The 27,503-nt window shown below is 44.7% G+C and overlaps 1 protein-coding gene across 9 annotated transcripts in view; it reads left to right on the top strand.

Moving 5' to 3' along the window:
• DDL (SMAD/FHA domain-containing protein) overlaps positions 1–27,503 on the top strand; it is a 90,119-nt gene that overhangs the window by 35,714 nt on the left and 26,902 nt on the right. For all 9 annotated transcript variants that reach the window (XR_015543421.1, XR_015543422.1, XR_015543423.1 and 6 more), the window contains exons 4-6: positions 26,456–26,531; positions 26,874–26,931; positions 27,012–27,104. Coding sequence is in view for 6 of the 9 variants with exons in the window: in XM_087396379.1 (XP_087252505.1) it covers positions 26,456–26,531; positions 26,874–26,931; positions 27,012–27,104 (227 nt within the window). In the remaining 3 variants the exon portion in view is untranslated. The remainder of the gene's footprint in view (positions 1–26,455; positions 26,532–26,873; positions 26,932–27,011; positions 27,105–27,503) is intronic.

The following is a 27,503-nucleotide window of genomic DNA, read 5'->3' as shown; positions in this document are numbered from 1 at the left end:
TGAATTGGAAGTTCACAATGGCTGCAGCAGTCGTCGGGGGATGCACAAACACTGATAGTTCAAATTTTGATCACCTTGTAGAAAAGGGGGTAGGGGCAGATTAGAGAAAGATGATAGAAGAGCAGACGGGAGAGAAGCAAGGAGAACGGTTAGGAGAGAGAGAGATGAAGAGATAGGAGGGAGAGTGTTGGCAGCAAGTAGTAGGAGGAAAGTAGGAGAGTAGATAGATAGAGGTCACAGCCAAAAGTACATTGCACATGAGGGGAGGGCATTATATTGTACTCTTTAAGTTCTTTGATCTCTCTCTCTTGCAAAAACCCCCAAGTACTAATAATCCTAACCACCAACTTGGCCAACTTTTGGCCTTTATTACAACCATCCCCATTCAAGTGTAATTTTGTCCTCAAAATTGCACGTTATGGTGGTTAAACTCTGAAACTCTCTACTGTAGATTAAACATGCTCCAAATATACAAGCCATCTGGGTCAAAACGAAAAATAGAATAGTTCTTTGCCCTAGATGTTGTGGCTCCTCGTGGGTCATGTAAGCGTTGACCCCACCTCGCATGCTCATCATCAAGAAGCTCCACAATCACATAGCCATTGGACTATACTATGAATATCTCTTTATGCCTTGCTGTTCCCTTTTGCCTACATTGGGAGCATTCATTGCTTTTCCATATATACATGCATCGTTGGCTATGTTGTGTTACCCAAATGCAATAAACTGAAAATCATTCTCATTATAGATGCTATATTTAGGCTCAAATAGCTCCATAAGTTCTTGTGCTTCCTAAACATTCCAAGAAACTTCCGTCCTCACATGTAAGGCCTTCAACCCTCAGCTGAACCGCCGTAATTTCCTTTTAGCCATAACACCGGCGAGGTCTTTGTAGGGCTTCCAAGATGAAATCGTCATCTTCAACCAGGTGTGGGCATGGTGCTGATTTGACAAGGCAACATCAATTGCCCACACGGCCTGCACACTCATGTGTGTATTGGGCATGTGGCATTTGAGGTAGTCTAGATTCTATGTAGAGCCTCCTCTCTGATTGAGATCGAGGCCCGACTCCTCTCGGATTGGGTCAAGAGTACGATTCGACTGAAGCAGGGTGCTCCCTCTCTTCGACTCTTTTTCGGGCTTTACATCGATGAGAACACTTCCTTCATAGACCGCCTAGGAGGCGAGAAATCATTATTGGCCGATCTCATGATACATATTTTGATGACATAGTCCTTATCTCATCTTCAGCGGAGGGGTTGTAGAGACATTTGGAGGCCCTACACGTGTTCTGTAGAGAGAGAGACCTGACTATCAACGTTGGGAAGACCAAGGTTATGGTCTTCAACACCTTACACGTAGTACTCCAGCGATTCAGCTTCACTTATCGTGACGAGCTAGTGGAGATAGTGTAGTCCTACACATTTTTGGGAGCGATCTTTACAGGAACCTTTTTCACTATGACTTATGCAGTCTAGGCACGACTCACACGGGGACTGGCCCGGCTGTAGAAATAGTGCTTCTAGGCACACTTTTAGGATCCATCGACGAAGTTCTGGCTTTTCGATACGCTAGTGCGATCGATTGCCATGTATGCAGTACCCTTTTGGGCATGTGACCTACTGATGGCACAGTGGAGGAGATTTGAGCGGCTACAGGTGACTATGGGGTCTAGGATGATTCGGACTAAGCCCTCAGTCCCACTTGAGATAGTAAAGGCAAAGTTCGCCATGACACCACTATATGTTGATGCCATCTTCTAGCAAACTACTGAGGCTGGACCTGAAGTCGGACAACTAGCTGAGAGTGGAGCAGACACATGGTATGCCTGTATATCCACATGGTTTGTCAGACACGGGATTTGGATGGACATGCTTCTCCCCTTTAGTACAACATGGATGCACCCTCTGAGTCGATCCCACGAGACGAGATTAACAATATCATATGGTTAAATCTTCTCCAGCTCCACATATCTCGGACTTGGGGAGGGAGATCGGGAGATCCCCACCAAGACCCAGTTCTACTGCGACCACTTTTTGAGAGTATCGTAGGAGGGATTCATCATCAGACCCCAGTATCTCGAAGATAGAGGAGTCTCACATGCATTGAGGATCGCCATTGGACAGATGTGGGTTTCATCCCATCAGCTGAGGATAGAGACAAGGAGAGCAACACGTATACCCAGAGAGGAACGGATTTGTATGCTATGCATACTGGCATCAGTGATTGAGATAGAGGAGCATTTTCTGTGTTTATACCACTGTCTTTATCAGGATGAGAGTGGCTTCGGCTCACTATCACGATTGATCCACTTCCATGACCAGGTTTGCATTGGGCTCTATCTGCTTGAGGTGCGGCGACACAGGGAGACTTTGCTACCACAAATTAGAGAGCAGTAGGATGCGACTAGATCACAGGATACAGAGGCTGATCAGACACAGCGGCGTCACATATTTTTATGCATTTGAGTCAGCTCCATGACAAAGCGGGGTGGAGGAGGAGGAGCTAGTTGATATGCGGCCAGTCTGGATTACCAAGAGAGGGATGCAGAGTCCACCCGCGGTACAGAGAGCGCTAGAGCATATTCTATCGAGGTCCGGCTCATCACAGCTTTCCTCACAGGAGACCACCCGAGATGAGGGTTCACTCTAAACATTGCTTAGGAGGTTCAGAGATTGAGGAGACCACATCCCCCTCTGCCACCACAACGTAGGCAATGTTGCAAGAAAAATTTTTAGAATTCAACAAACGTTTTGTGTAGAAACGCTTGTAAATATGTATTTTATATAAAATATATTACTATATATACATATATTACATAAACACAGTGCTCACATACCTCGATACACACATACTGCATGTTGCTCTCCACCTGCTGCCCTGGAAATGCACCATTCAAGGTCATTGGTTCCGTGGGCGTAAGAGGCAATTGAGCCTTCTGAGCCGCTTTGGTGGAGATGTTGTCCTCGGAACTGCCCGAGTCTGCCAGGATAAGGGCCTTCTTACCACTGATCTGTCCATAAAATTGAAAATATCGAGAAACTGACAAGGCTCCCCCTTCTGCCAAGCTTCGAGCTCTTGGATGACTACTGAGGTTGTCCCTGTAGTCAGCTGTTCATCAAGCACCTCAATGACTACTGAGGTTGTTGAAGCTGTTCCTGAACCACTTGACGCGGCTCCTGCTGTCAGAAGCTTCTGGTAATATGGGCAATCTTTCTTATTATGGCCCGGCACATGTCGCTGTATCCAAGTACCCGCCATAGCCGCTGCTGTCCTTCGCTATCCAGCTTTTCTTCTGCTGCCCATTCCCACCATCACTTGGTGTGGAATCCTGGGACTTCTTACTGTTGACCTGCTTGGATCCTTGACCCTCGTGCATTAGCTCAAAATTTGAGCAAGCTCGTATGCACACTCACTATTAGAAATTACCCAACAGAGGGTACGCATAGCGGAAGACTGATAGTATTGCCTAGGAGCTCACACAGTGTGGTATGGGGTGTGGAGTCACAAATATCTTAACTTAATGTGCATAGATGTGCAAGCCAGTAAATAGACAATGCTCAGAGACAAATATAGAAGAAACTCTTTATATTTCCGTCCGTCCACAAAGTAGGACAGGATACAATACCAAAAGGTTCTCCTACTAGATGTCAAGCAGTTTTAGATCTCTGAGCCCGCGTGCTTCACCTCCAGTGTATGTAGACTCTCTGTTCAGAGTGTTCTTCTCCACCTTACTGACTGTGAATCAGCCTAGGTGGGCAGCACCTTGCTGAGCTAGGTCTGCACTCTCCAGCCTCTATGTCCTCCTGGATGTAGGCTCATAGGCTGCTGGTCTGCTGCTCCTGCTGCTCCCTGAAGTGCTGCTCCAGAAGATGTTTGAATGGGGCCCCAAGAGCCCCCTTTTATAGGCCCAAAGGGCCCTGCCATTCAGCTGACCAAACAGGCCGATTTTCTGGTATGTAGCAGCCGACCTGGTTGGCTGGCTCCAACCAGCCCAACTAGGCCCCTTTAAAAGGGCAAGGGGCTTGCCCCCTTCAGCCTTTTACCTGCCTCTTTAACCTCCCTTGATTCTGCACTAGATCTGCTTCCTGCCAGGCCCTATCCAGCCCCATACAGCTTTGTAACATGCTCCGTACACTTGCTGATGTCAGTGCCACCTGTCCCTGGTCTGCATCTCTATGCAGTCTTGCTGCAGCCAATCCCCGCTGGCCACGTGGCATACCCGCAGTCCTTCTGCCCTCCATGGAGGCTGATAACTGCCTGGTACTGTCCTTGGCAGCTCCCTCTCTTTGTTTTTGTCTTTGGGTGTGTTGCCCACATGGCATCCAATCACATGCCCGTTTGGCAACCCTGACCCTAGGTCCATCTCCCCCACGCTCTCCTCATATGGGGGCTTACAGATGGGGAGGTGACCTTTCCAACTCTCACAGTGGGCACTCTGAAAATTCAAGAGAGAACAGGCTAACAGCCAGGAGCTGCAAGCATACAGCCTACAGGACCCAAGTGACAAGTCACAAGCCTACAGGGGACAAATTAGTAATGATAGTGGTCACAAGCCTACAGCCTACACCCTACATAAGTAGTAACTTGTAAGTATAGACTTCATATTTAATCATTATTCGTTCAACTTAAAAATTTTTAAATTTTAAAATTTAAAATTTAATGCCTATTTAAAGTTTAAACTTTGAAGAAGCATTGTGAAAGATGGTCCATGCCAGTGGCACTGGCCACATGGATCGGATTTATCATTTCATTCAACATTGCTCAAGAGTCAAGACTCAAGTGTCAATTATCGTCAATCGATACAAAAGATAAAAATTTGTAATACATGTAACATGTCTGATGTCATAATGTCAAATGATAAACAAAATCCAGATAACTGTATACATAATCCATCATCCATGAAACCATGGTCGAAGCCTCGAAGGCCTACATGCGGTAGGCTACAAGCTAGCTATACAGCCTCCAAGTAACATCCTACACTCTACTATTCCAAGATGTGTTGCCGCCTCATTATCCTCTCAAGATGAATCTGTATCCTCTGGAGAGAAAGGGGAAGTATTACTTTGAACCAACTTGTGGCTCGCAATTCATTTGAGTCCTTTGAGTCTGTGGTGTTTGCCAATGCCTCCTCCTTCTCCTGTGCCTCATCTCTACCTTGACGTCCTCGAGATGAGGATGCATTAACAAGTATATGTGATCCCCTGCGTGAGGCTCGTGATGGACGTTGATAACCGCGAATCTGAGGAGCCTGTGATCTTGAGGCAGTGGCATGTGTCTCTATATCCTCTCCAGTGGCTGCAGCTAGTACTCGTGGTGCACAAGCTCGAGCCTGTGAGCGTGTCGGACGTCAGAATCGAAGTGTATCCTGTTGGAGAAAGTCGTAGACATCGTCATTCTCTTGACTTCGCTGGATGATAGTCATATTGACGAGTTTCAGCTTTATCTTGTTGGGACGAACTTGCTTCGGCTTCCACTTAAGGCTACCAAGATCATCTGCAGATCTGTACATCTCAAGCACACATAGATTGGCATTTACATTCATCACTCTGTTGAGCTGCTCCACGCTCAACTTGAAATAATTTATAAAGGACAGAGAAGTTAATTGAAGGTTGAAGCTATTTTTGAAAATATAAGTTATAACTTAGAATCTACTAAACACTTAAGAACTTACTTGTTTCTCTTCTTGGTGTGTATGTCTGCACATATACTCCATATCCTCTCAACTGGACCTGATGTGCAATCTTGTAAGAGGATGCGAATAGCTAGAGTTTGCAATGAGGGATTTAGAATCCCAAATTTCTCCCACCAAGCAACAACCAAAAGCGTGTTGTCTCTTTTCTTTACACGGGAGAAATGACCCATGCCATTGCTGAACTCCACTATATCCTCTTTCAATTCTATTGCAATTTGCAATACAAAATAGATAAATCATCATACAGACTTGCAAGCCATGTGGCATGTTAGTAGCTAGTAGCTAAACTGCCAATCTTGAATCTAGATTCTGAAATCATCTCAACGCTTACCTATTTTGGACCGATGGCTCGCATAATTTGTCCAAGTACGGGTCCATTCGCTCACAAGCACACGATCATTCCATTTAGCAGGCTCCTTCCACAAGGGATGGAGCATATGTGCGACAGTGTGAATTGGCCTATGAAACTAATATCATCTCTTCCGCCAAATCTCTAATGTATCATCTTTTCTGAAAAATCGGTGTTTGCTAAAAGAAATCAAGTTAGAACTTAGAGCTAGAGATTAGAGAAATATGATTTCGAAGTTAGTATTAAGGGTAAGTTATAAGACTTGTACTTTTAGTATTTACCTCCTTTGCTCGAGGATAGGACAATCCTCCTTGGCTTTTCGAAGCTTCAACATGAACTCATTAAGCAGGCCCATAGTACGACCCTCGTGGTCAAACAATCGAAGCACAAAGTACAAGGGCTCTATGTTGCATTTGAGTGAAGTTCGTAGTTTTCTTGGCTTGTGTCCATACTACATGCACTTCATTCGCTATTTTGCTGAGATAGCTTCACCCTTACATGCTTTGCAGAAGAAGAGAGTGCCTTTCTGTTGGGGAAAGAAAGAAATTGCAGCATTTAATGAGCTGAAAGAAAAGCTATGCTCAGATCCCGTCATCATTTTGGCAGACTTGCGAAAGCCTTCTGTTCTTCAATGTGATACAAGCGGCAGTAGTGTTGGAGGAGCACTCATGCAGGAAGGTAGAGTGTTTGCATATGAGAGCAGGCTGCTCCGAGACGCTGAACACAACATGAATGTATATGAGCAAGAGTTGGTATCTGTAATTCATGCTCTTACTGTGTGGAAGCACTATCTTTTAGGTTCTGATTTTTATGTGCAAACTGATCATCAATCGCTGCAATACTTTCCCACTCAGAGAAAGTTATCAGAAAAGCACATGAGATGGGCAAACTTCCTTTCCATTTTTCATTTTCATATTGTACATGTGGCTGGAAAGAAAAATGTAGTGGCTGATGCACTTTCGAGAAGGCCACGTACGGAAGCTATGTCAAAGAAACCACAGGTATCTGCAGTTACCATTGCTTATCACAATGAGCTAGATGCCATGAAAGAGTAGTATGCTACAGATGATGCTTTTGCACGTATTTATGATCAGCTTATGGAGGGCAACATGCATGATCATTACACACTTAAGGAGGGATTTATGATGATGCATGGAAAGCTGTGTTTAACGCAGCCATTGAGGCATAAGGTGCTCATTGAAAGTCATGCCCCACCGTATGCAGGGCATAGGGGTATTGAGGCTACAGTTGAAGCAGTGGAGCACTACTTTTAGTGGCCTTCACTATGGAAGGATGTTGAGGCTTATGTTAGGACATGCATCACTTGTCAAAAGGTGAAGTATGACAGGCAGAAACAGCCTGGTTTACTTCAGCCTTTGCCTATACCAGATAGACCATGGCAAAGTATCGCCATGGATTTTGTTTTTGATCTTCCTCGCACTCCTTTTGGTCATGATGGCATTTGGACCATAATTTGCAGATTCAGCAAGATCGCTCATTTCATTCCAGTAAGGAAGAAGATTACTTCAGAGCAGATGGCAAAGGAGTTCTTAAAATCTGTTTTCAAGTATGATGGGATGCCTAAGTCTATCGTGAACGATAGAGATCCACGGATAGACCATGGCAAAGTATCGCCATGGATTTTGTTTTTGATCTTCCTCGCACTCCTTTTGGTCATGATGGCATTTGGACCATAATTTGCAGATTCAGCAAGATGGCTCATTTCATTCCAGTAAGGAAGAAGATTACTTCAGAGCAGATGGCAAAGGAGTTCTTAAAATCTGTTTTCAAGTATGATGGGATGCCTAAGTCTATCGTGAGCGATAGAGATCCACGGATGACCAGCACATTCTGGAGAGGTTTGTTTGAAGACATGGGAACCTCACTGCTGTTTTCATCTTCTTATCATCCACAGTCTGATGGTCAGTTAGAACAGGCAAGTCCTACAGCTTTGGATTCGCTCCGATGCTGTGTGTCTGAGCACCAAACAAAGTGGGAACAGTACTTGCCACTGATTGTGTCACCACAATGTAAGTATCCTAAGTCAAAGTACAGTTGACCATTTATTTGATCATAATTAAAGATTTTTATATGTGTTAAATATGGTCAAAGAATTCTTTTAATGGTCAAAGGATTGACTACGGTCAAAGATACTTGAAAAGGGGCAATATAGTTGTTGATGCTTTGGCAACTGTGTGGGTATATGCCTTGAATTGACAGCCAGTACTGGCATAGATTGTGAATGCAAGACACCTCTTGTTGAGGTAAATTTTCTCTTTGAAAAGCAAAGGCAGTGTACAGCAATTGCATACATAGTGTGTGTGAGAAACCTGCAGATCTCAGACAACTTGTAAGAAGATGGCTCAATCACCTATCCAGTGGGATTCACAAGATAGGGATGCGCATCCAAATCAGAGAAGTGTGCAACAAACTTAGCAAGAACTTGAGCAGATGGTACACACTCGTATACAAGAGATGGAAAATCTCAAAAAGGATCCAAGGGCTCAGCATTTGTTTCAAGTAGAAGCTATGCCTAATGCAGTATATGACGTGCCAATGCCAGAGGCACACTCTCGTGTACAACCAGAGAAAGAGAGATCTCATAGGGGATGGTCTCATAGTAGAAAGAGATCGAGGCATCATCACCGATCTCGTAGTCCATCACCGTCTACCTCGAGTTTGACTTCTGTATCTTCTTCTTCTTTATGAGATAAACCATCCAGGAAAAGAAGGAAACATAAGAAGTCTAGGAAGAGAAAGTCTTCCAGAGAGACCAAGGAATGCAAAGAGGGAGGTAAATCTATCAAGTTTATGACCTACAATGGAAAGTATGGTCATACAGACAAAGCATTGCAGTTCATCAGGCAATTTGATGTTGCATTTGGTACAGAAAAGTTTTCAGAATCCTCCAAGTTAAGAATGGTCAGTTTGCACTTGACAGCGACAGCTAGTGCATGGTGGAGTGCACAGATCACAGATGGGTCAACCCCAAAGAAGTGGAAGGACTTCAAGAAAGCCTTCTACCAGCAGTTTATGCCTAAACAGTTTAGAGACCATGTTCTTCAAGATTGGGACAGTTTGCATATGGATGCAGGAGATACAGTGGATGTGTACAACCAAAAGTTTTGGGATGCTTATTTGCAGGTTGCACCTTTCAAAAAGATCTCCAAAGGGACCCAAATGAGAAAGTACAGAGCAGGTCTCACTCCAAGAATCTAGGCAGTAGTGAATGCTTTGGGGGCAAAGAACATTCAAGACCTTATGCATTCAGCTTCAGTAGCTAGTCTTGTGCCGTTACAAGATCCATCCATGGTACTATCCTTGCATATAGGACGTGCCGAAAGAAAAAAAAACTGATTTTTTTAAATCAGAAAAGAAAGAGTATCCCAAGGTTGAAAAGAAAGGGTTTCAGCCTTAGAAGCCGAGGGGTACTCAGTTTTCAAAGGCTTATAAAGGCAAATCTCCATTCACCCCTGAACAGATAGCTGAATTCCGTAGAGATGGGAAATGCTTCAAGTGCGGTAAAGAGGGGCATGTGGCTGCCCAGTGCCCAGAAAAGCCTTCAACTTCGAAGGGAAAAGAGGCAAAGAAGCCACGAGGACCGCAAATGCCAATGGCAGGAGGAATTCCTGACATACTGGGTCATGTTTCAAACCCAGAAGAACGAGAATTGCTGCTATCAGGGGGCAAAGTCAGAGACCAGCAAGCGCTAATTTTATTTGATCCAAGGGCTACTGATAATTTCATATCAGAGGACCTAGCCCTGAGGCTGGGAATAAAGACGGAGGAGTTGGGCAGGGAATCCTGTACCAGTCACTCCGTGGATAGGGAAGCTCCGTCTTCATGTTCACAGTTATGTGGATTAGGAAGACTTCTTCATTTCTCCACTGAAACATCATGATGTAGTCTTGGGAATGCCTTAGTTTCATCGCAAGGCAGTGAAGTTGACTCTTCCTGAAAGAGTGCTGGAGTTTGTGCATAGGGGGAAAAATCAGCGTTTAGTTGCCAGGAATAAAGGGGACACTATCCCCATTGTATCCGATGTTACATGTGGTAAAGCAATAAAGTCTGCAATTTCTGCGTACATGGTTTTTGTAAAAGAAAAAGAGAATGATATGCATGCTGAAATGAATGATGCAGACAAAGATAAGTTTCAGGTTCTTGTAAACTTTAAAGATTGCTTTTCCGATGCTTTGCCTGGGGAGTTACCCCCAGAGAGACCAGAAGATCATCAGATAGAGTTAATGCCTGGTAGTGAGCCACCAAACAGACCACCTTATAGAGTCAATGCGTCTCAGAGAGGAGATTATGGCTCAGGTACAGGACTTGCTGTCCAAAGGGTTGATTCAGCCCAGCTCGTCCCTTTTTTGTTCTCGTGTACTGCTAGTACAGAAGAAAGATGGTTCATTTCGTATGTGCGTTGATTACCGCGCACTGAACAAAATGACCATCAAGAATAGATTCCCTATTCCGCGCATTGATGATGTGCTTGATCAGTTAAATGGAGCTTCAATTTTCAGCAGGATAGACTTAAAGAGTGGCTATCACCAAGTGAGGATACAGCCTTAGGATGTGCGCAAGACAGCATTCCGCACTACATTCGGGTTGTATGAATACTTAGTGATGTCTTTTGGGTTGACAAATGCTCCAGCCACATTCAATAGAATAATAGTTCGCATCTTCCGAAAGTACAGGCATTTCACGGGTACTTTCTTTGATGATATCCTAGTCTTTTCAAAGACAGAAGAAGAGCACATGGAACATCTTGCTATAGTGTTTCAAGAGCTGAGAAATCATCAGCTCTACGCAAACAGCAAGAAAAGTGAATTCTTCTTGGAAGAAATCCATTATCTGGGGCATATAATATCCAAGAATGGGATACAAATGGATGCAGCAAAGATCCGTGTCATTCAGGAATGGCCAGAGCTGAAAACTGTGCATGAAGTTCGAAGTTTCTTAGGCCTGTGTTCTTACTACAGAAGGTTTATCAGGCATTTTGCTGATATCGCAGCTCCATTACATGACCTTACCAAGAAAAATGCAGCCTTCACATGGGGAATATCATAGAAGAAAGCATTCAATACACTCAAGGAGAAGTTGACTACAGAGCCTATTCTTGTAGTCCCGGATCTTTATCAATCTTTTGATGTTGTTAGTGATCGAGATCCCAGAATGACCAGTCTATTTTGGAGAGCTTTATTTGATAACATGGGGACGAATCTGAATGTTTCTTCTTCTTTCCATCCCTAGACAGATGGTCAAAGTGAAGTAGCAAATTCTACAGTTTTGGATATGCTGAAATGCTACGTGGGTGACCAAAGTTCAGAATGGAAAAAGTACCTACCATTGGTAGAGTTTGCTTACAATAATACAATACATAGCTCTACAGGGAAAGCCCCTTTTGAGGTCATTTATGGGAAGGTGATTTTGCCACTTATATTGAGGACCAAAGATGAAATATTTTTAGCTGATCAGTTTGTGAGAGATCTCCAGACAGCTTACAGCCAAGTCCGGACAGCAATTGAAAGGTCTCAAGAGAAACATAAAAGAGCTGCAGATAAGCATAGGAGACAGTTAGATCTCAAGGAAGGGGATTGGGTACTTTTGAAGTTTGAAAAAGCTAGGCTATGCAAGTTTAAAGGCAAACAAAAAGTGTATGCAAAGTTATCTCCTAGATACTATGGCCCTTTCAGGGTTACAGAAAGAATAAATGAGGTTGCATACATGTTAGCATTGCCAGAGCATTGGAGGATTCACAATGCATTCCATGTGAGTCTTCTAAAGAAATTCCAGGGACCAGAGCCTACAGAACCAGTATCAGAGGATCCACCAGAAGTGGATGAGCTGGAGGAGGTCCTTCAGCCAGAGCAAATTGTGTACCATGCTTTACGCAAAGGCACTCAGGGTAAGGAGTTTTACAGGTATCTTGTAAAATTCTAGAACTATACGGCATTAGATGCCAAGTGGATGGACGAAGACATGTTATCCGATCATCCCCAACTTTTGGATGTTTACAAGGAAGCTTTTCAGTTGAGGTCAACTGAATAGAAGCCGAGGAGATGTCACCACAATGTAAATATCCTAAGTCAAAGTACAGCTGACCATTTATTTGATCATAATTAAAGAGTTTTATATGTGTTAATTATCGTCAAAGAGTTCTTTTAATGGTCAAAGGATTGACTACGGTCAAAGATACTTGACTCTAGTCAAGTAAACGTGACTTCGGTCGGGGAGACTTGGTTTATTACCAAGAGGGTTAACTGCGGTTAACCAGAGAACCACAGAGCTGACTACGGTCAGAGAGTGTTGACTTCGGTCAACAAGACTTGGCATGCGCCAAGAGTGTTAACACCGGTTAACCAAGATGTGCCAACTTCGGTTGGAGAGACTTGGCTATAATTAAGGCGCCTCGACCCTTGGTCAAAGCTCCGTAATTATAATCAAGAGTGTTGACTCCGGTCAACCAGAGAATAAATATATATTTTGATATTTGTTTAGGTGTGCACATGTATTTAGTGGGGACGCCCACTTTGACTAGAATTAGTCCACAGTATGTTATTTGCATGCAAAGTGCTAACAATTAATGGGTGCCATGGTGGTGCGCTTTAATTAATTGTTGCAGGTACTAGGAAGAGTTATTTTTCCTAAACGCTACAGGATCCTAATAAGCATCTAGGAGGCGGTTCGTGTGACCAAGTGTTTTGAAGACTCCAGAGTGGCCCTTAGTGGCATGTAATAGGACTTAGTCTAGATTTTAGACAAGTGGCATGTTGCCAATTTGAAATGAGCTTGAAGCTCTTGTAATGAAGGATTCATGTTTTGGATTTTGGGGGATGTATTAGACAGCTCTATACTGAACTCTTGTAACAGATTCTCTTCAAGAAATAAAATACCTTCGGGGGGGTCCAGCCCGACATGTTGTCCTGGGCCCTAGCAGTGTGTAGAGAGAGAGAGAGAGAGAGAGAGAGAGAGAGATTTACTGAGTATTTCTGCAGTAAATTGAAAATTGTGAGGATCTGTAGAGAAAGAGAGAGCCTTTCGATTGCAGATTGAGTATGCATACAACAATACAGTACACTCTTCCACGGGTAAAGCACCGTTTGAAATAGTGGAAGGAGCGAGGAAGGTTCCTTCTATCTTGCATACAAAGGAGAAATTTTTTATGGCAGATGAGTATGTGGAGGATTTTCTTCTTCTTCTTCTTCTCAGATGCAATTTTCTTCTTGCACTCAGTGATGTCATGCCCAGGTTTCCTGCAATAGTTGCATCTCTTCTTCTGCTTCTTATCCCCTGAAGAAGCATCATGGGAGCCACCATGTGAATGAGGGGGTTTACCAGTTGAAACCCTGCCTTTGTCTTTGTTTTTATGCTAGGTAGCAAAGGCTTGATCACTAGCCATAGAAGCATTGCAATTTGCACGGCTTTGTTCCTCCCGAAGTGAGAGGGAAACCAGCTAGTCAAAGGAATAATGGTTGGCATTGCCACTTGCAACCAACCTCAATGTAGTAGCAAAGCCCCGATAAGAGTCAGGCAACCCATCAAGGGTATTGAGAATTGGGCACCACCTCATCAATATTAGCTAACTACTCTTTCAAACCCTTCGCATTGTTACGATAGGCATCCATATTACCACCCTCTTCAAGCTTCAAGTCCTTCATTGCTTGCGGAGATCGGCAACCCTCGCCTCATTCCGCACCTGATATAAGGATGCAAACTGATCCCATGCTTGTTTTGCTGTCTTGCAAGACCGGATATAAGGGATAATGACCTCTTAAGTGAAAGAGCAATCAAGGCATGTGTTTTTGCATCACGACCATCCCACTAAATCTGCTCATGAGTAGGAGGCAAAGTACCTGTGGTAGATGATGCCGCTGCTCCAGAAGTAGCATTAGACCCATCACCAGATGAGCCTGAAGCAGTACATGTAGTACCAGAGGCAGTAGTTGTAGCACCAAAAGCAGCATTACCAGTAGGCCTGACCTCAGCGCTTGAAACAATGGTCCACAAATTCTTGGCAACCAAAACATGGCCCATCATGTATGCCCACATGGGTTAATTTGTGCCATGAAGCTTGTCCTCAGCCCCAAGCATCCCAAATAAATCATCCTTGTTGCTAGTCACGGTGCCCTGAAATCCAAGGCAAAAGCACCAACTGGCAAGGCAAATGAGAGGAGGGCAACCTCTCAAAATCAAGTGGGGGAGCCTGCATTGATACCAGTGTAGGCTAGGGCAAGCAATGGAAGCTCAAGACATGATGGAGAGAAGACAAAAACGAGCTCTTGTAATCAATTGCTGCAAAACTGAGTATAGGCTGAAGACAGAGCCAATATAACGAAACCCTAGGGCAAAGTCCCCTAACTGGACTAAGTGTCCTAAGTGATACATGTACTAATTGGACCAACCGACCTAACGGATTGTAACTAGGCCTACAAGGCACATACCAAGGAATGAGTGGCACCTATGGATGGTGTCACGGGGACGTGGTGGTGATGGTGAAGTGTCTAAAGTAACTATCACTGAATTTGGCCTAGGGTACTAGGCTAGGGGCCTTAGTTAATGCCCAAAAAGGTACCTATGATTTTATGTGCAACAAGTGCAACTCTCAGTGCTATTAGAGTGGTTTTCACTTTCTAAGGTCATTGGTTTGGTTCAGCGGGGTCATCCTTTAAACTGACCCCCTAAAGATCCCTCAAAATAGGGTCATGGGTTCCTTGTACTAGGGTCATGGTGTGCCATCTTATCCCCTAGGGGCATTAAAAATCCCACACCTCATTTGCTTAGGTGTCTGCTGGTGGCCTATCTGCTTGCCTTGTGTCACCTCTGGAAGCCCCTGGATCCCTTCCTTGGCTCTCCTTTCTGTTTTGAGACTCCACCCCTACCAGAGCAGCCTCATTCTCTTCATGGCAGATTTCTGCAGCTCTCCCTCTGCTTGCTGAAGTCGATTTTCGAGCTTTCTTCGTGACAATTCTCCTCCCCTTGGTGCCCTCTCTTGCTGGCATGCCCGGGACGTGGACGCCTTCATTCTGGGCCACTTTTGAAGCTGTTTTTGACTTTCTTCGCAACAAAAGTTCTCTTTTTCTGAATCTGAAGCCATATTCATGGGCGCCTCTCTTCCTGCTCCTGCCTGGTGCAAGGTGCATTGAAAACGGAGCTGTTTGTGGGCTGAAAACACTGTTCTGGTGGACGAATTCTTGACTGATCTGCTACAGCTTGATGGATGTACTTTTCTCTGATCTTTTCTGGTGTTGGAAGACACTCCTAGGCAGCTCTTTCTTACCAGAGTTTGCTGTCCGCTTCTCATCCTACTTCTGGAGCTGTTTCGGGCTGAAACAGGCTCTTTTTGTTGGCTGAACTCTCATCTTCCCTTTCTACTCTTTGCTACAGCTATCTTTATTGAGTTCCTCCTAGGTTGGATGCGGTGCTGTTGGCCCGGGAGAGAATTGGGGCACTGGTTTGGAAATGGGTAATGCATTGCTTGGTATGCTGTCAGACTGGTCTACTTGTGATTATGCATGTTTATTGAAAGGAACCAAGGTGATAGCTCAAGGAGTTGGTCACTAGCACAGCACGGTTTGGCGTTGTATTGGGTTGCACCTGCGGGTGAGCTCATGAAGGGAGTCCCTTTGTATCTTTGAGCTAACCAGTTTAAATAAATACAGGTGTCATGAAGGGTGTTGGGGCCTACAGGTGTCACTCTGTGTGTTTCTGAGTAGGGGCATTCTAGCCTCCCTTGTCTTGGATGGTTCCATGATGCTGTGCAATGAAGTTCGATGCTTTGAGTTTGGTTTGTGAACAAAGGCAATCAATTAAGTTGGCTGTATTTTCATCATTGTGAGTTAGTAGAGACAGATACACTGCCCTTAGTGTTCTCAGGCCGGTTACAGTGGTTCCGTTGCCAAGACCCTTATCAAATCATCCAGAGGAGTCCCTGGGCAGCTTGGATAGAGAAAGCCTTTGCTGATTTTGGTACAGCCATCCATTTTTTTTTGGCTATGGATAATATCAGGCTTGGTTATGATGCAGACTTAGAGTCTGACCAAGAGCCACAGATAAGGGGAGCACATTCCGGAATAAGAGTGCAGAATGCAGCCCATGAAGGGCAGAATGTTCAAGCTGATGCATTGGGGCAGCCAGCTCCACAAATGCAAAATCCTGTGGGTACAGTTGCATTGGGTGTTGACCCAAGTGTGCAGGCAAATGCTATGGCAGTAATGCAAACACAGATGGCTTTTGTGTTGCAAGTTTTGACTCAGCTCACTCAGAGCTTTGCTGAGATTGTGCATAAACTAGCTTTGATGCCAAGGGCATGAGATTGTGCATAATCTAGCTTTGATGCCAAGGGCAGAGGCACAACCCATTCAGGGTCCACAGATGCATGTGGGACAGCCACTACCAGAGCCACTGACACCAGTGGTACAGCCACTATCAGAGCCACCTACACCAGTGGTACAGCCACTTGCAATGCCACAGAGGCATGTACCAAATGGGAATGAGCATGGTAGCAATGCTTAGAATGTGCAGCAAGGGCAGCAAGCCCAATGTAATGAAGGGGAAAAAGAGGCCAAGTTAGAGGCCCTTTAGGAGGGAAATGTGGAGGGACTATATAAGTCTCGATCCCCCCCCTACTATGTACTTTTTGATGTGACATCTAATCTTATCTACTCTCCCTTCCTCCTTCCTACCTACGCTCACTCACTCTTTCTCTCTCTCTCTTCCCTACTCGCTCTCAATCTCTCCCTCAATTTCTTACCTCATTCTCTCTCTCCTACCCTTCCTCTCCCTCTTCCCCTCTCTCTCTCTCTCTCTCCCTTCTGTTGCGCTATCGCCTTTCTCCAAATCTGTTTCTACCCGGTATCAGAGCACCGACTCTGGCACCCTTGCTTCCCCTCACTGTTCACTTCAACACTTACGCAAACGTCAGAAGGGTGAATCTGGTCTGAGAGAGAACAACTATGGTCTAGCAGGTTGCCTAAGTGGAGAAACCAGTGCTGCACAGTAGACTGGCCTAGAGAACGAGACATAAACGAATGAAGCAACCTACAAAAGCTGTGCGCCATGGACGGAAATGAACGAATTATCTTCAAAAGCTGTGCGCCATGGACATAAATAAATCTTCCAAAAGCCATCTACGCTCTGCATCTACCGCTATCCTCTTTGCATTGATAGACTCCCGTTCCGCGTAGCCCTTGCGCCACCGTGAGCCAGCCACCGTCTGTCGTCCTCGCGTAAGCCATGCACCACCGTGACTGTAGCCATCCTGTCCCTCAGCCAGTCAACCCATGTCTCGCACCCGTCGTTCTTGCTTGCCTCAGCAGCCATCCCGTGCCTTAGCTAGCAAGTCCCCACCCCCGTCGTTCGTGCTTGCCTCACGCTATCCACGCCACGTTCTGCTCCGTTGCCGTCGCGCTGCGCCACTCTGTCACCAAGCAACGCCTACAACAAAAAAAAACCTTAGTTTCCTAAGGTTCAGTTAGCTAGGTTAGTTGGTTGATTAGGTTAGTTTAGGTTTGGTTAGTGAAACTGGCCTCTAATCACTCAGAGGGCAGTGGAACTGAACCTTTAATCACTTTAGCATTGATTTACAGCTCACAAAGCATATATCACAACCATTAACCATCGCATGATCACCATTTGGCATTTACCCATTTTTTCACAAACAAAACCACTGAAAAAGGGATGGAGGCTAGAATGCCCCTGCTCAACAAACATAGACAAGTGCACCCGATTGGCCCGAAACACCGTGGCGCCCCTTTTGGTATTTCTTTATATTTCACAGTGAAATGATTACAAGTTGCATCTAGGAGACCTTCCCTGCAACTGAGCACGCAGCCTTAATTAATTGAGCCTGCGCAAGGCTTTCAAGTATAGAACACCATCACATAAGTGCACTTAACCCATAGGCTCAATCCAAAGGCATTCTCTCCAAGCCGTGAAAACTCGAACCAAGTCCTCAATCGCCAAGAGGACATAGTAGCCAATGCCCAATTGCATTCTTAGCCAAAGAGGAGTGGAAAGGTATGAAGAAAGAACATTTACAAGAGCCGACTAGCAAGAATTCCACTGAAAAATGCGAAAATAAGCACTTCTGTTGCGAAGAAGTGGGAGTTCTTGGGCTCAAAAGAAGCGTGCTTTAGAGAGGAATGCATTGAGAAGGTTTTGCAGAAGTTTCATCGCCAGAAAGTCCTCCAAAACTGAGAAAAACCAGTCAACCAGCGCGTGAGACCACTCGAAATTCAACAGAAAGCTGTAGCTTTGCAAGAGGAGAGGCCCAGGAGATTGTAAAAGCAAAAAGGTCCAAAAAAAGCCACTTTTGCAAATTCGACCAGCAAAAGAGGTGCTCAGCTCTGCCCGTTCTACCAAAGGCATGGAGGGAAAAGCATATCATTGCGAAGGGGAGGCAGAGGGGAAGCCATTGGGCCAAACGGAAGTCGAGGATCAAAACAGGTAAGGAGTTATGAAGAAAAACGGAATTCAGCTGAAGGAGGCTGAAAAACCAGTCCAAAATCTCAACAAAGGGAGAAGATGAGAGAGAAAACCACACATGTGAAGTTTAGAAGGCCCAGGAAGGTCCAGGAATGGCAAAGGAGCATGTAGAAGGCACTAGAGCCACCTGGAACTCTAGGGGGCCACTGAAAGTACATGTCACTCTAGGGGGCCCATTAAAAATGCCACGTCATCATTTTCCAAGAACCACTCTTTTAATTCCTTGGAATGCCTTTGGGCCTAGGGATTAATCACGCTTATGTGCTAGGCACCATGCCGCGTTTAATTACACATTATTAAGCCCACGCTTGGACTTTTAAAACCAAAGTTGTCACAGTCTTGTAGTACATTAAAGTACTTAGAATTTCACGCCCCTGTGACAGTTAGGTTAGACTAACTAACAGTCCTAACGGGGTATGACACTGAGTCGAAGCCTAAGTTTGCTGAGTGGACTGAGAAGAAATCTGCAGCAGCACCATTAATGACACACAGAAGTCTTGGGATAAGTGGTTGGCACTTGCTGAATTTTGTTACAACAGTACCAAGCACATCTCTATTGGCATGAGCCCGCCGTTCGAGGTTGTGTATGGATGCACAGTGGGTATGCCATCTTTAGTTGCAGACATGGCTGTGAAAAATCAGCAAGCAAGAAATGACTTGGAGAGTATGGATGCCCTTCTGCAATTGGCTAAAAAGAATATGCAGGATGCCCAAGCCAAGCAGAAGAAGTATGCGTATGAACTTAGGAGGTATCTCTCTTTTGAAGAAGTGGATTATGTGCACTTACGCTTGCATAAGAACCGTTATGCCTCGCTGAAGGGTAACACCAACACGAAGCTTGCTCAAAGGTATTACGGTCCCTACAGGATCATCCGCAAAGTTGGCGAGGTGGCGTATGAGTTGGAGCTACCCAGGACCTCCAGGATTCATAATGTTTTCCATGTGTCCTTGCTGAAGCCACATATCGGACAGCGTGTCCAAGTCCTTCCTGAGCTACCATCTATGGATGGGGAGGGCCACAAACTCAATGTTCCGGAGCGCATCATGGGTTTCAGGGATCACATACTTTGAAACAAATTCTACACCGAGTATCTTATCAAGTGGCAAGGACTCCCTGAGGATGAGAACTCATGGCAGCCATAGAGCATTGTCCAGGACAACCCCTATTTCTCTGCCTGGGATTAAGGTACTGTGCTTTGCCTCTTTCAGTTTGCTGAGCAGTCTCTCTTTTTTGCTGGTTCCTCCTGCTTCGATGGGCTCTCATATGCTATGGCCTTGACAAAGTGGTGAGAGAACCGGCTTCTTGGATCTCTCCTTTCATTTATTTCTGCAATATTGTAAGGGAATAGACACTGCCCTTGCATCCTAGCAAGAGGTAAGACCTTCCCACATGGCATCCTCCTCTCATTCTCTCATATCTATCGACAAATTCAATGGGTCCAACTTTCATAACTAAGCAAATCAAAATCAAGTGCCATCTTATGAAAGAAGGTCTTTGGGACATTGTTCACCGTGCTGCTCCCGAAGGTCCGGACACTGAGCAAGTTGTCACTGCCAAGAACGACAAAGCCTATGCTGTCATATTGCTCGGCCTTGGAGATGATTGCATTCATCACATCTCCGACATACAGTCTGCTCCTCAAGCATGGATCACTTTGGATACCCTTTTTGGACCCCGATCTAAAAACTCTAAGATTGCACTTATGATCTCATTCTTTGATCTACATATGCAGGAAGGAGCTACTATAGCCTCTCATGTCAATTATCTTCGCAGTCTTATGGTTCAGCTTGCGTCAGTCAAGTCTCCCATCTCCGAAGATATTGCTATTGCTGTGCTTCTCAAAAGCTTACCTGACACCTATGCTACTCTTGTCACTACCTTCAAGTATCACAATAATCCTTCTCTTGAGGGTATCATCAATGCTCTCCAAGAGGAAGAAAGAACTCAACAACAAAAGGTAACTGACACTGCATTTTTAGCAAAGAAAGAAAGTTCTAAGGTAAGAAAGCCTTGCACCCATTGTGGCAAAACTAATCATATGGAGAAGGACTGTTTCAAGGCTCATCCATGCACCATTTGTGGCCGTGATAATCACCGGGAGAGGGACTGCTACTCCAAACCCTCTACATCAGCCCTTGCATCTACCTCAGCCCATGTTGCTGCAGCATCTCCATCAACAGATCCTGCTGTTCCTTCCTCATATGATGTGAAGTGGGCTTTCTGATTACTTCTATGTCTTGTCTACCACCTTGACCACCGATGATGTAGGTCAAGGGGTTCTAGTGTCTTGGTCTTTTTGTTTGACTACAGTCAGTCTTCTATCTATCTAGTCTTATCAATCTATATGTCTTTCAATCTGACTATGTTTTATTTTAGATCCATCTTGTCCCTACCCTTGTGGACCCATATGAGGATATCACTTGAGGAGGGGTGTCTCAGGATCTTTGTCTGTCATGTCTTCTATATCTTTTTCTGTCATGTCTTCTATCTTGTCTCTCAGTCTATCAGTCTTTATGTCTGTTTTCTAGTCTTGTCTTTCTGTCTTACTCCTAGTGTCCACTTAAGGAGGGTGTTGGAGATAAGTGCACACTAAGTGTACTATTTCCTAGTCTACATTTGTCTAAGTCTAGTCTAGTCTTTGTGTCTTGAGTGTGTGCCATGTGGCACCTCTACAATTATCCCATAAGCATTCTTGCTTTATGTCTTGTACTTTGGCCCATATATTCATGGGTCACATCATTGCAATCTATCTGTCTAGCTTGTGTCTTGTCTACACTCTTCTCAAGGTATTTCTGTCTTTTAACCTTGTTATTTCATTTCTAGTTTCTAGTTCTTGCTTCCATATTCCAACATATATAAGTCTCCATCCACCCCCTACTATGTACTTTTTGATGTGACATCTAATCTTATCTACTCTCCCTTCCTCCTTCCTACCTACACACATTCACTCTCTATATGTCTTCCCTACTCACTCTCAATATCTCCCTCTATTTCCTACCCTTCCTGTCCCTCTTCCCCTCTCTCTCTCTCTCTCTCTCTCTCTCTCTTCTGCTCCGCTATCGCCTTTCTCCAAATCTGTCCCCTACTCCCTTCTCTACACCCAACCACAATATGTGGTTCAGCCTACACACTTTGGAGGAGGATCCATTTTTCAGGCCATGACGTCACAGCCAGCCCCAAATTCTTTGAATGCTAATGTGGGGATACAGCCTGGATTGTAGGGAGGCAGCCCTATGATATCACACACTGAGCCAGTACCACCTGTGCCTACAAACCCAGCTGTGGGGGGTGTTCTTCAAGCTCCTGAAGGACCCCAAGGACAGCAGCCCCTATATTTGCAGCCCCTTGGCTATGATCAGCTGGAGCCCAGGCTCAAGATGAAGGATTACAAGGAAGGGGGGGCAGTAGTGAAGTTTAAGACCTTTAATGGTCATGCAAATAGAATGAAGGCTCTTACTTTCTTGCAGCAATTTGATTTGGCTTTTGTTGGAGGGTACTTGGAAGAGTCTTCGAAAATCAGGAAGGTAGCCACATTCCTTAAGGGAAATGCCATGCACTGGTGGTCTAACCTTCTCCTTCACGGCCAAACACCTGCTACATGGGTTGAATTCAAAAAGGCATTCTCAACCGCATGGCTCACCACTGCTTTTGAAGTGTATGTCATGACTCAGTGGCATAACTTGAATGCTAGATCTTCACATGCTCAGATCTTCACGTGGCTGGATTGCCAAGCGACCACAACGAAGTTAGGCTACCCGATCAATCAACTGAGCCAACGACTTGTCCTTTTTCTCCTGTGAAATAGATTGTCAATCCAGTGAGCTGACATGTGACGATGCGCTGGCTTGAAGACTGGAGCTCCGGATGTATAGCCAAGTAGGTAGCAATTGTGAGGTAGCACAAGTAAGAGGACTTACAGCCATGAGCAAAAATGGAAGACAAGATGCTAGAAACAGGCAGTGCAGAGCTGCCTATCGCAGTCACGCAGATAACTCTCTACCTAACAACCAAAGCCATCTTCATCGCATTGTACGAAATTGTGAACGAGAGAAGGCGTATGATGCAATGGAGAAATATTCTACTATTGCACCTGCTCTGAGATCAAAGTAGAAAAGAGGGTAGGGGCAGATTAGAGAAAGAGGATAGAAGAGCGGAAGAGAGAAAGAATGAGGGAGAGAAGGAGAGAGAACGGATAGGAAGGGGGGGGGAGGGGGGAGAGAGAGAGAGAGAGAGAGAGAGAGAGAGTTTATTAAAGTCTTCGGAAGACCGATGGGTCTATGAGACTGTGAAAAACCTGGTACAAACGAGCTGTGGTGGTGGAGCTACTAAACGACCATCCTCACCAATGCAAAACGCAAAAAATGCAGAATGGTAGTACTAAGTGCCAAGTACCACATAGTCATGTCGGTGGTCGACTATATATCTATCTTATCCTCCTCCTCCTCCTCCTCCTCCTCCTCCTCCTCACTTCATCATCAGGGCATCAAGGTGGATGAGGCAATGGAGGCATGAAATCGGCGATAGAGTGTTGTCGGCCACTCATGGGTGCGGCCCTGGCACGTCTCTTGGTCATAGCTCTACACCTAACCAGGGCTACCATGACCCCTGTCGGTTGAGCTCCGACTCTAAACAGGGATGTGTTATCCCCAAGTGTAATGTGTGTGTCAACCCTTTTTTTGAAGTGTCGGGTCATTGGCTCTGGGTTTTGTCATGTTGAGGCCTCGTCTCGTGGGGTCCATGTGATTTGGCTGAAAAAACTCTCTGATAGAGCGCTGAGAGGAGGAAAAAGTCTGCTTTTGTCTCCGTGCTCGAAGTATCCTCTCGCGAAGTGTCTATTAACGCCCACTGGATACCAAAAGGTCTATGGGACAGCAAGAGACCCTCTAGTACAACTGCTTTAGGGGGGGCGCATGGTAGCTCCCAAGGAGCGCAAAAGCAACCCCCATCTATTTAGAGTACCTACATAATAGTCTGAAAGAGTAATCAGCCATACTCTCTGATTAGGGCTACGCCTTCACGGTAAACTGCCCATTATTCATCCTTTCTGGCAGCCCTGACTTTAGCTAATTCAGTTGCCTTATTTTTGAGTTGAGCTTGTGTAAGCTCCTCAGTTATCCATACTTTGGTACCCTTTAGCTTGTAAGATTGTCGAAGAAGCTTGATTCGCATATCTTTTGACTTCAGTGTAAGGACTGCTTGACCTTTGTAGTCCATAATAGAAGCGGGCCTGGAGTCGTCATCATCGTGCTCATCATCATCCGTCCGTTCAATGTTGGGCAAGTCTGCTTTGATCTTTGTCAATATTTCACTATAAGTGTCCTCCTCTTTGTACCAATCTTCTGGAGGTCCCCCTATTCTAATCTTCAGCGTATAATCACATCTAGCTTCGTGTTCTTTAATCTATGCTTGAATATCTGACTTACTTGCTTTGGTATTCTTCCACAATCACTTCCTACTTAACAGTTTGTACTTCAATTTGAACAAGATCTTTGACTGTAGAGACTAGCTGTGGGGTAGGGGAGGAGTCCTTACAAGATTTTACAGCCTCATCAATTACTGCCTGCTTACCAGGCCCTTCCAAAATGTGAAGTCGAGCTTTTACTTCTACTAGTTCCAATCGTCGATCTCTCTCTGCTTGCTGTAGATAAAAAATCTGATCTTGTTGCCCAAGGATCGGTCGTTTTGAGCCTTCTAGTTGATAATTGCGTGCATATGGAGAGGGTGTCATTGTTGCAACTGTAGAGTACTGAGTCCTAATGGAGATTGAAGGAGTTGAGGGGGACTTGGAGGAGAGGGTAGGCCGGTCCATAATTGGCTGTCTGTAGATCCCCCTAGCTGAACCCAAACCCCGGGTTGGGTTAGGGGTTTAGCCCAACTCAAGGTTAGGGTGAGGGTTTATCCTAACTCGGGGTTAGGATTTGGGTTAGGGTTGGGGGGGTTTGTTGTTGACAATGGGACTGGAGGGTTTGTTGGTGATGACAGGCTAGGGGGGGGGCTGGCAGCTAACGGCTGTTGGCTTCTGGCGGCGGCTTTGCTAGCTGGTTAGCTAGGTAGATAGGTTAGAAAGGTAGGTAGGCGGGGTAGGTGGCGGTTGCGGTAGACGACGAAGGGGCTGAGCGACGACGACGACGACGAACTGAGCGACGAACGCGGGAGGTTGAGCGACAGACGGGAACGAGAAAGTTGAGGCTGAGCGATGAACGACGAACGGGGAATGCTGAGCGACAAGACAGAGAGAGAGAGAGAGAGAGAGAGAGAGAGAGAGAGAGAGACGTCCGCAGAAAGCCTCACGGGCTTATGGGACAAAGTACAAAACAAAATTCTTACATCATTTGGATAAACCAGAGAGGGTCGAGGAGTGCACATGGAAACTCAGCTCGAGCTTATTTTAGCGCACATCTAAGTTGTAGTCCTATATCAAAAAGGCCTTCATTACATCAGTTTAAGAGTGAGGGTCTTTAGATTTAGACTTGAAATCTCGAATTAATGCTATTCCGTCTCGGTAGACTGCCCATTTTCCAGCTTTTCGTGCATCCTTGACTTTAGTGAGTTCACTATTCCTTTGTTTGAGTTGAGTTGGGGTGAGCTCCTCAGATATCCATATCTTTGTACCCTTCAACTAATTTGTCTTTTGGAGGATATTGACTCTCTCTGTCCTTTCATTGAAGTAAACCTGCACTTGTGTTCCCTTTCGAGTGTTGTAGCTAATATGGGTTTCATCCCATTCAATTTGTTGTATATTGTTCTTGAGGCATATTATCTTCTCATCTTCTGTGAAATCTATATCCTCACTAGAGCAGCCCCCGAATGCATAGTATTTTCTTGATATTTACTACTGCTTCCTGCCTTCAACTTCTGCATAGAGGCTCTATTAATTTTATTGCTGGCCACAATAGCCATTTCCTCCTTGGCTGAGCTAACCTGAGTATTGATCATCTCTTTGACTTTAGAAACAAGTGTTTTTGTTGGCGGAGAGGTGCTGCATTTTTCCATGACCTCTACAATGATCTCCTGCTTGTCCTTACTCTCCATCTCCTTCCTTTCTTCCAAGAGCTGCAACCATAAGCTTGAGCTCTCTAACTTCTTGCTGTAGGTAGTAAATTTTTTCCTGTGGATCTGATCCAATCTTTCTTTTGAATGTCAATGCATAGGGGCTAGGTGTGGCTGCAACGGAGGAGTATGAAGGCTTACTGGTCGGGGTAGAGGCAAACAACTTAGTCTTTGGAAACTCCATATTGGCCTGCATAAGTCTGAGAAACCCCCTTGTTGAAGCTAACCCCTAAGCTGGGCTAGGGGTTCAGCCCAGCCTAGGGTTGTAGGAAAGAGGGCGACGCTGCTGGCGATGCCCTAGTCGAGAGAGAGAGAGAGAGAGAGAGTATAGGCAGGAAGTAGCAGGAGGAAGGTAGGAGGGTGGATAGATAAAGGTCACATCCAGAAGTACATTGCAGATGAGGGGAGGGTACTTATATAGTACTCCTTATCCCCTTGGACCTCTCTAGCAAGTACTAATAATCCTAATCACCACTAAATTGGCAACTTTTGGCCTTCATTATACACCTGCTGTTTCAGTACTAAGATACACCTGCTGTTTCAGTACTAAGATACACAAGGAGGAGTAAAATGAAGAGGAAAATATTTAGAAAGGAAATCTTTTTGAGTGAAGAGAGCAGCTCTGCACATTCCCTATGCAGACTCACTCAGGGGAGTTGACGAAGCATCCCTTTCCCTAAATTCGGGAGAGAGTTTTTCTCATTTCTGGGTTTGTTTCATGAATTCTTTTTTTAACAGAAGGAAATTTTACTTTTCCTGTACTTTTGTATGTGTATTGTCCATGTTAAGCTTGAACTAGAAGGCAATCTGTTTTTTTCTTGAACTAGACATTATTCAGAGTTTGTGAACACTCTTATCATGTGTGGAGTCTTTTCAGACGAGATGGACCAGAAGATTCTGTGGCAAGGATGAGAGCAGCGGAGGCTGCCTGTGAAGATAAGCAAAAGTCAAAGGTGCTTTGCTCTCCTGTATATTTTGAGTGTGAATTTTACTGGCATTGTGCATATCAGTTTTAGGTCACTTTTGAAGAGTAAATTCCATTTTAAAGCTATTTATTTGGTTGAGAAGGGAGGGTTGTTGATGTTCCAACTGATCATCCTTCATGTAGCAAGCAGCATTTGTAAGTTCCATGCAGCATGGATTCCCGAACAATGGAAATTGCACAAGTAGAAAGAAGGAGCATTGATGCGCCTTTCTACTTCCATTTTAAAGCTTTTTATAGACATGTTGGGCATATTGTTCTTATCTTTTGTTTCTGCTACTGCTCATAACTTCTCTCTGCTGGTTTTTGGCAGGAAAAACCTTCTTTTGAATACTCTGGGAAATTGGCAGCCGAAACAAATAAAGTGAAAGGTGAGATTAGTTACATTTCACCGCTTTGCTGTGGTTTTATCTTTTATTGTCCTGAGAATACCCAACTACTCATGATGCAGGTGTCGTTTTAAAGTTCACTGAACCAGCAGAAGCCAGAAAGCCTACTATACGGTGGCGGCTGTATATTTTTAAAGATGGGGAACCATTGAATGGTAAATTTACAAGGATGGTTAGATTATATGAGGCATCAACCACTGTAGTACTGATCTCGTATTGCCTTGTCTTAAGCTCAACATTCAAGGGATTGCCATTTTTAAAGTCAGTTGATTTTCAATTCTCTTTCTTAATAATGATATATACATGTGTGTGTGTGTACACACACACACACACACACACACACACACAGTTTTTTTAGTGGAAACTTTTGATTGATTATATTACAAGAGTAGCGACCTCAAAATGAGGTAGCCGAGATTACATCAGCTGAAAATTTCAGTGTATGCTAGATATACATCATGATCTATGCAGCGCATCTGCAAGCAATCAAAGAAGGATTGTTGAAGAGAACACTTAAAAAAGCCAAACAAGGAAAATATAGGATCACCAAAGAC

Source organism: Dipteris shenzhenensis, chromosome 25 (assembly GCF_047967505.1).
Source record: "Dipteris shenzhenensis isolate YYH24624 ecotype China chromosome 25, Dip_SZ_1.0, whole genome shotgun sequence".
Lineage (NCBI taxonomy): Eukaryota > Viridiplantae > Streptophyta > Polypodiopsida > Gleicheniales > Dipteridaceae > Dipteris > Dipteris shenzhenensis.
Note: the sequence above shows the minus strand (reverse complement) of the source record. Positions and strands in the feature narration are given on the sequence as shown.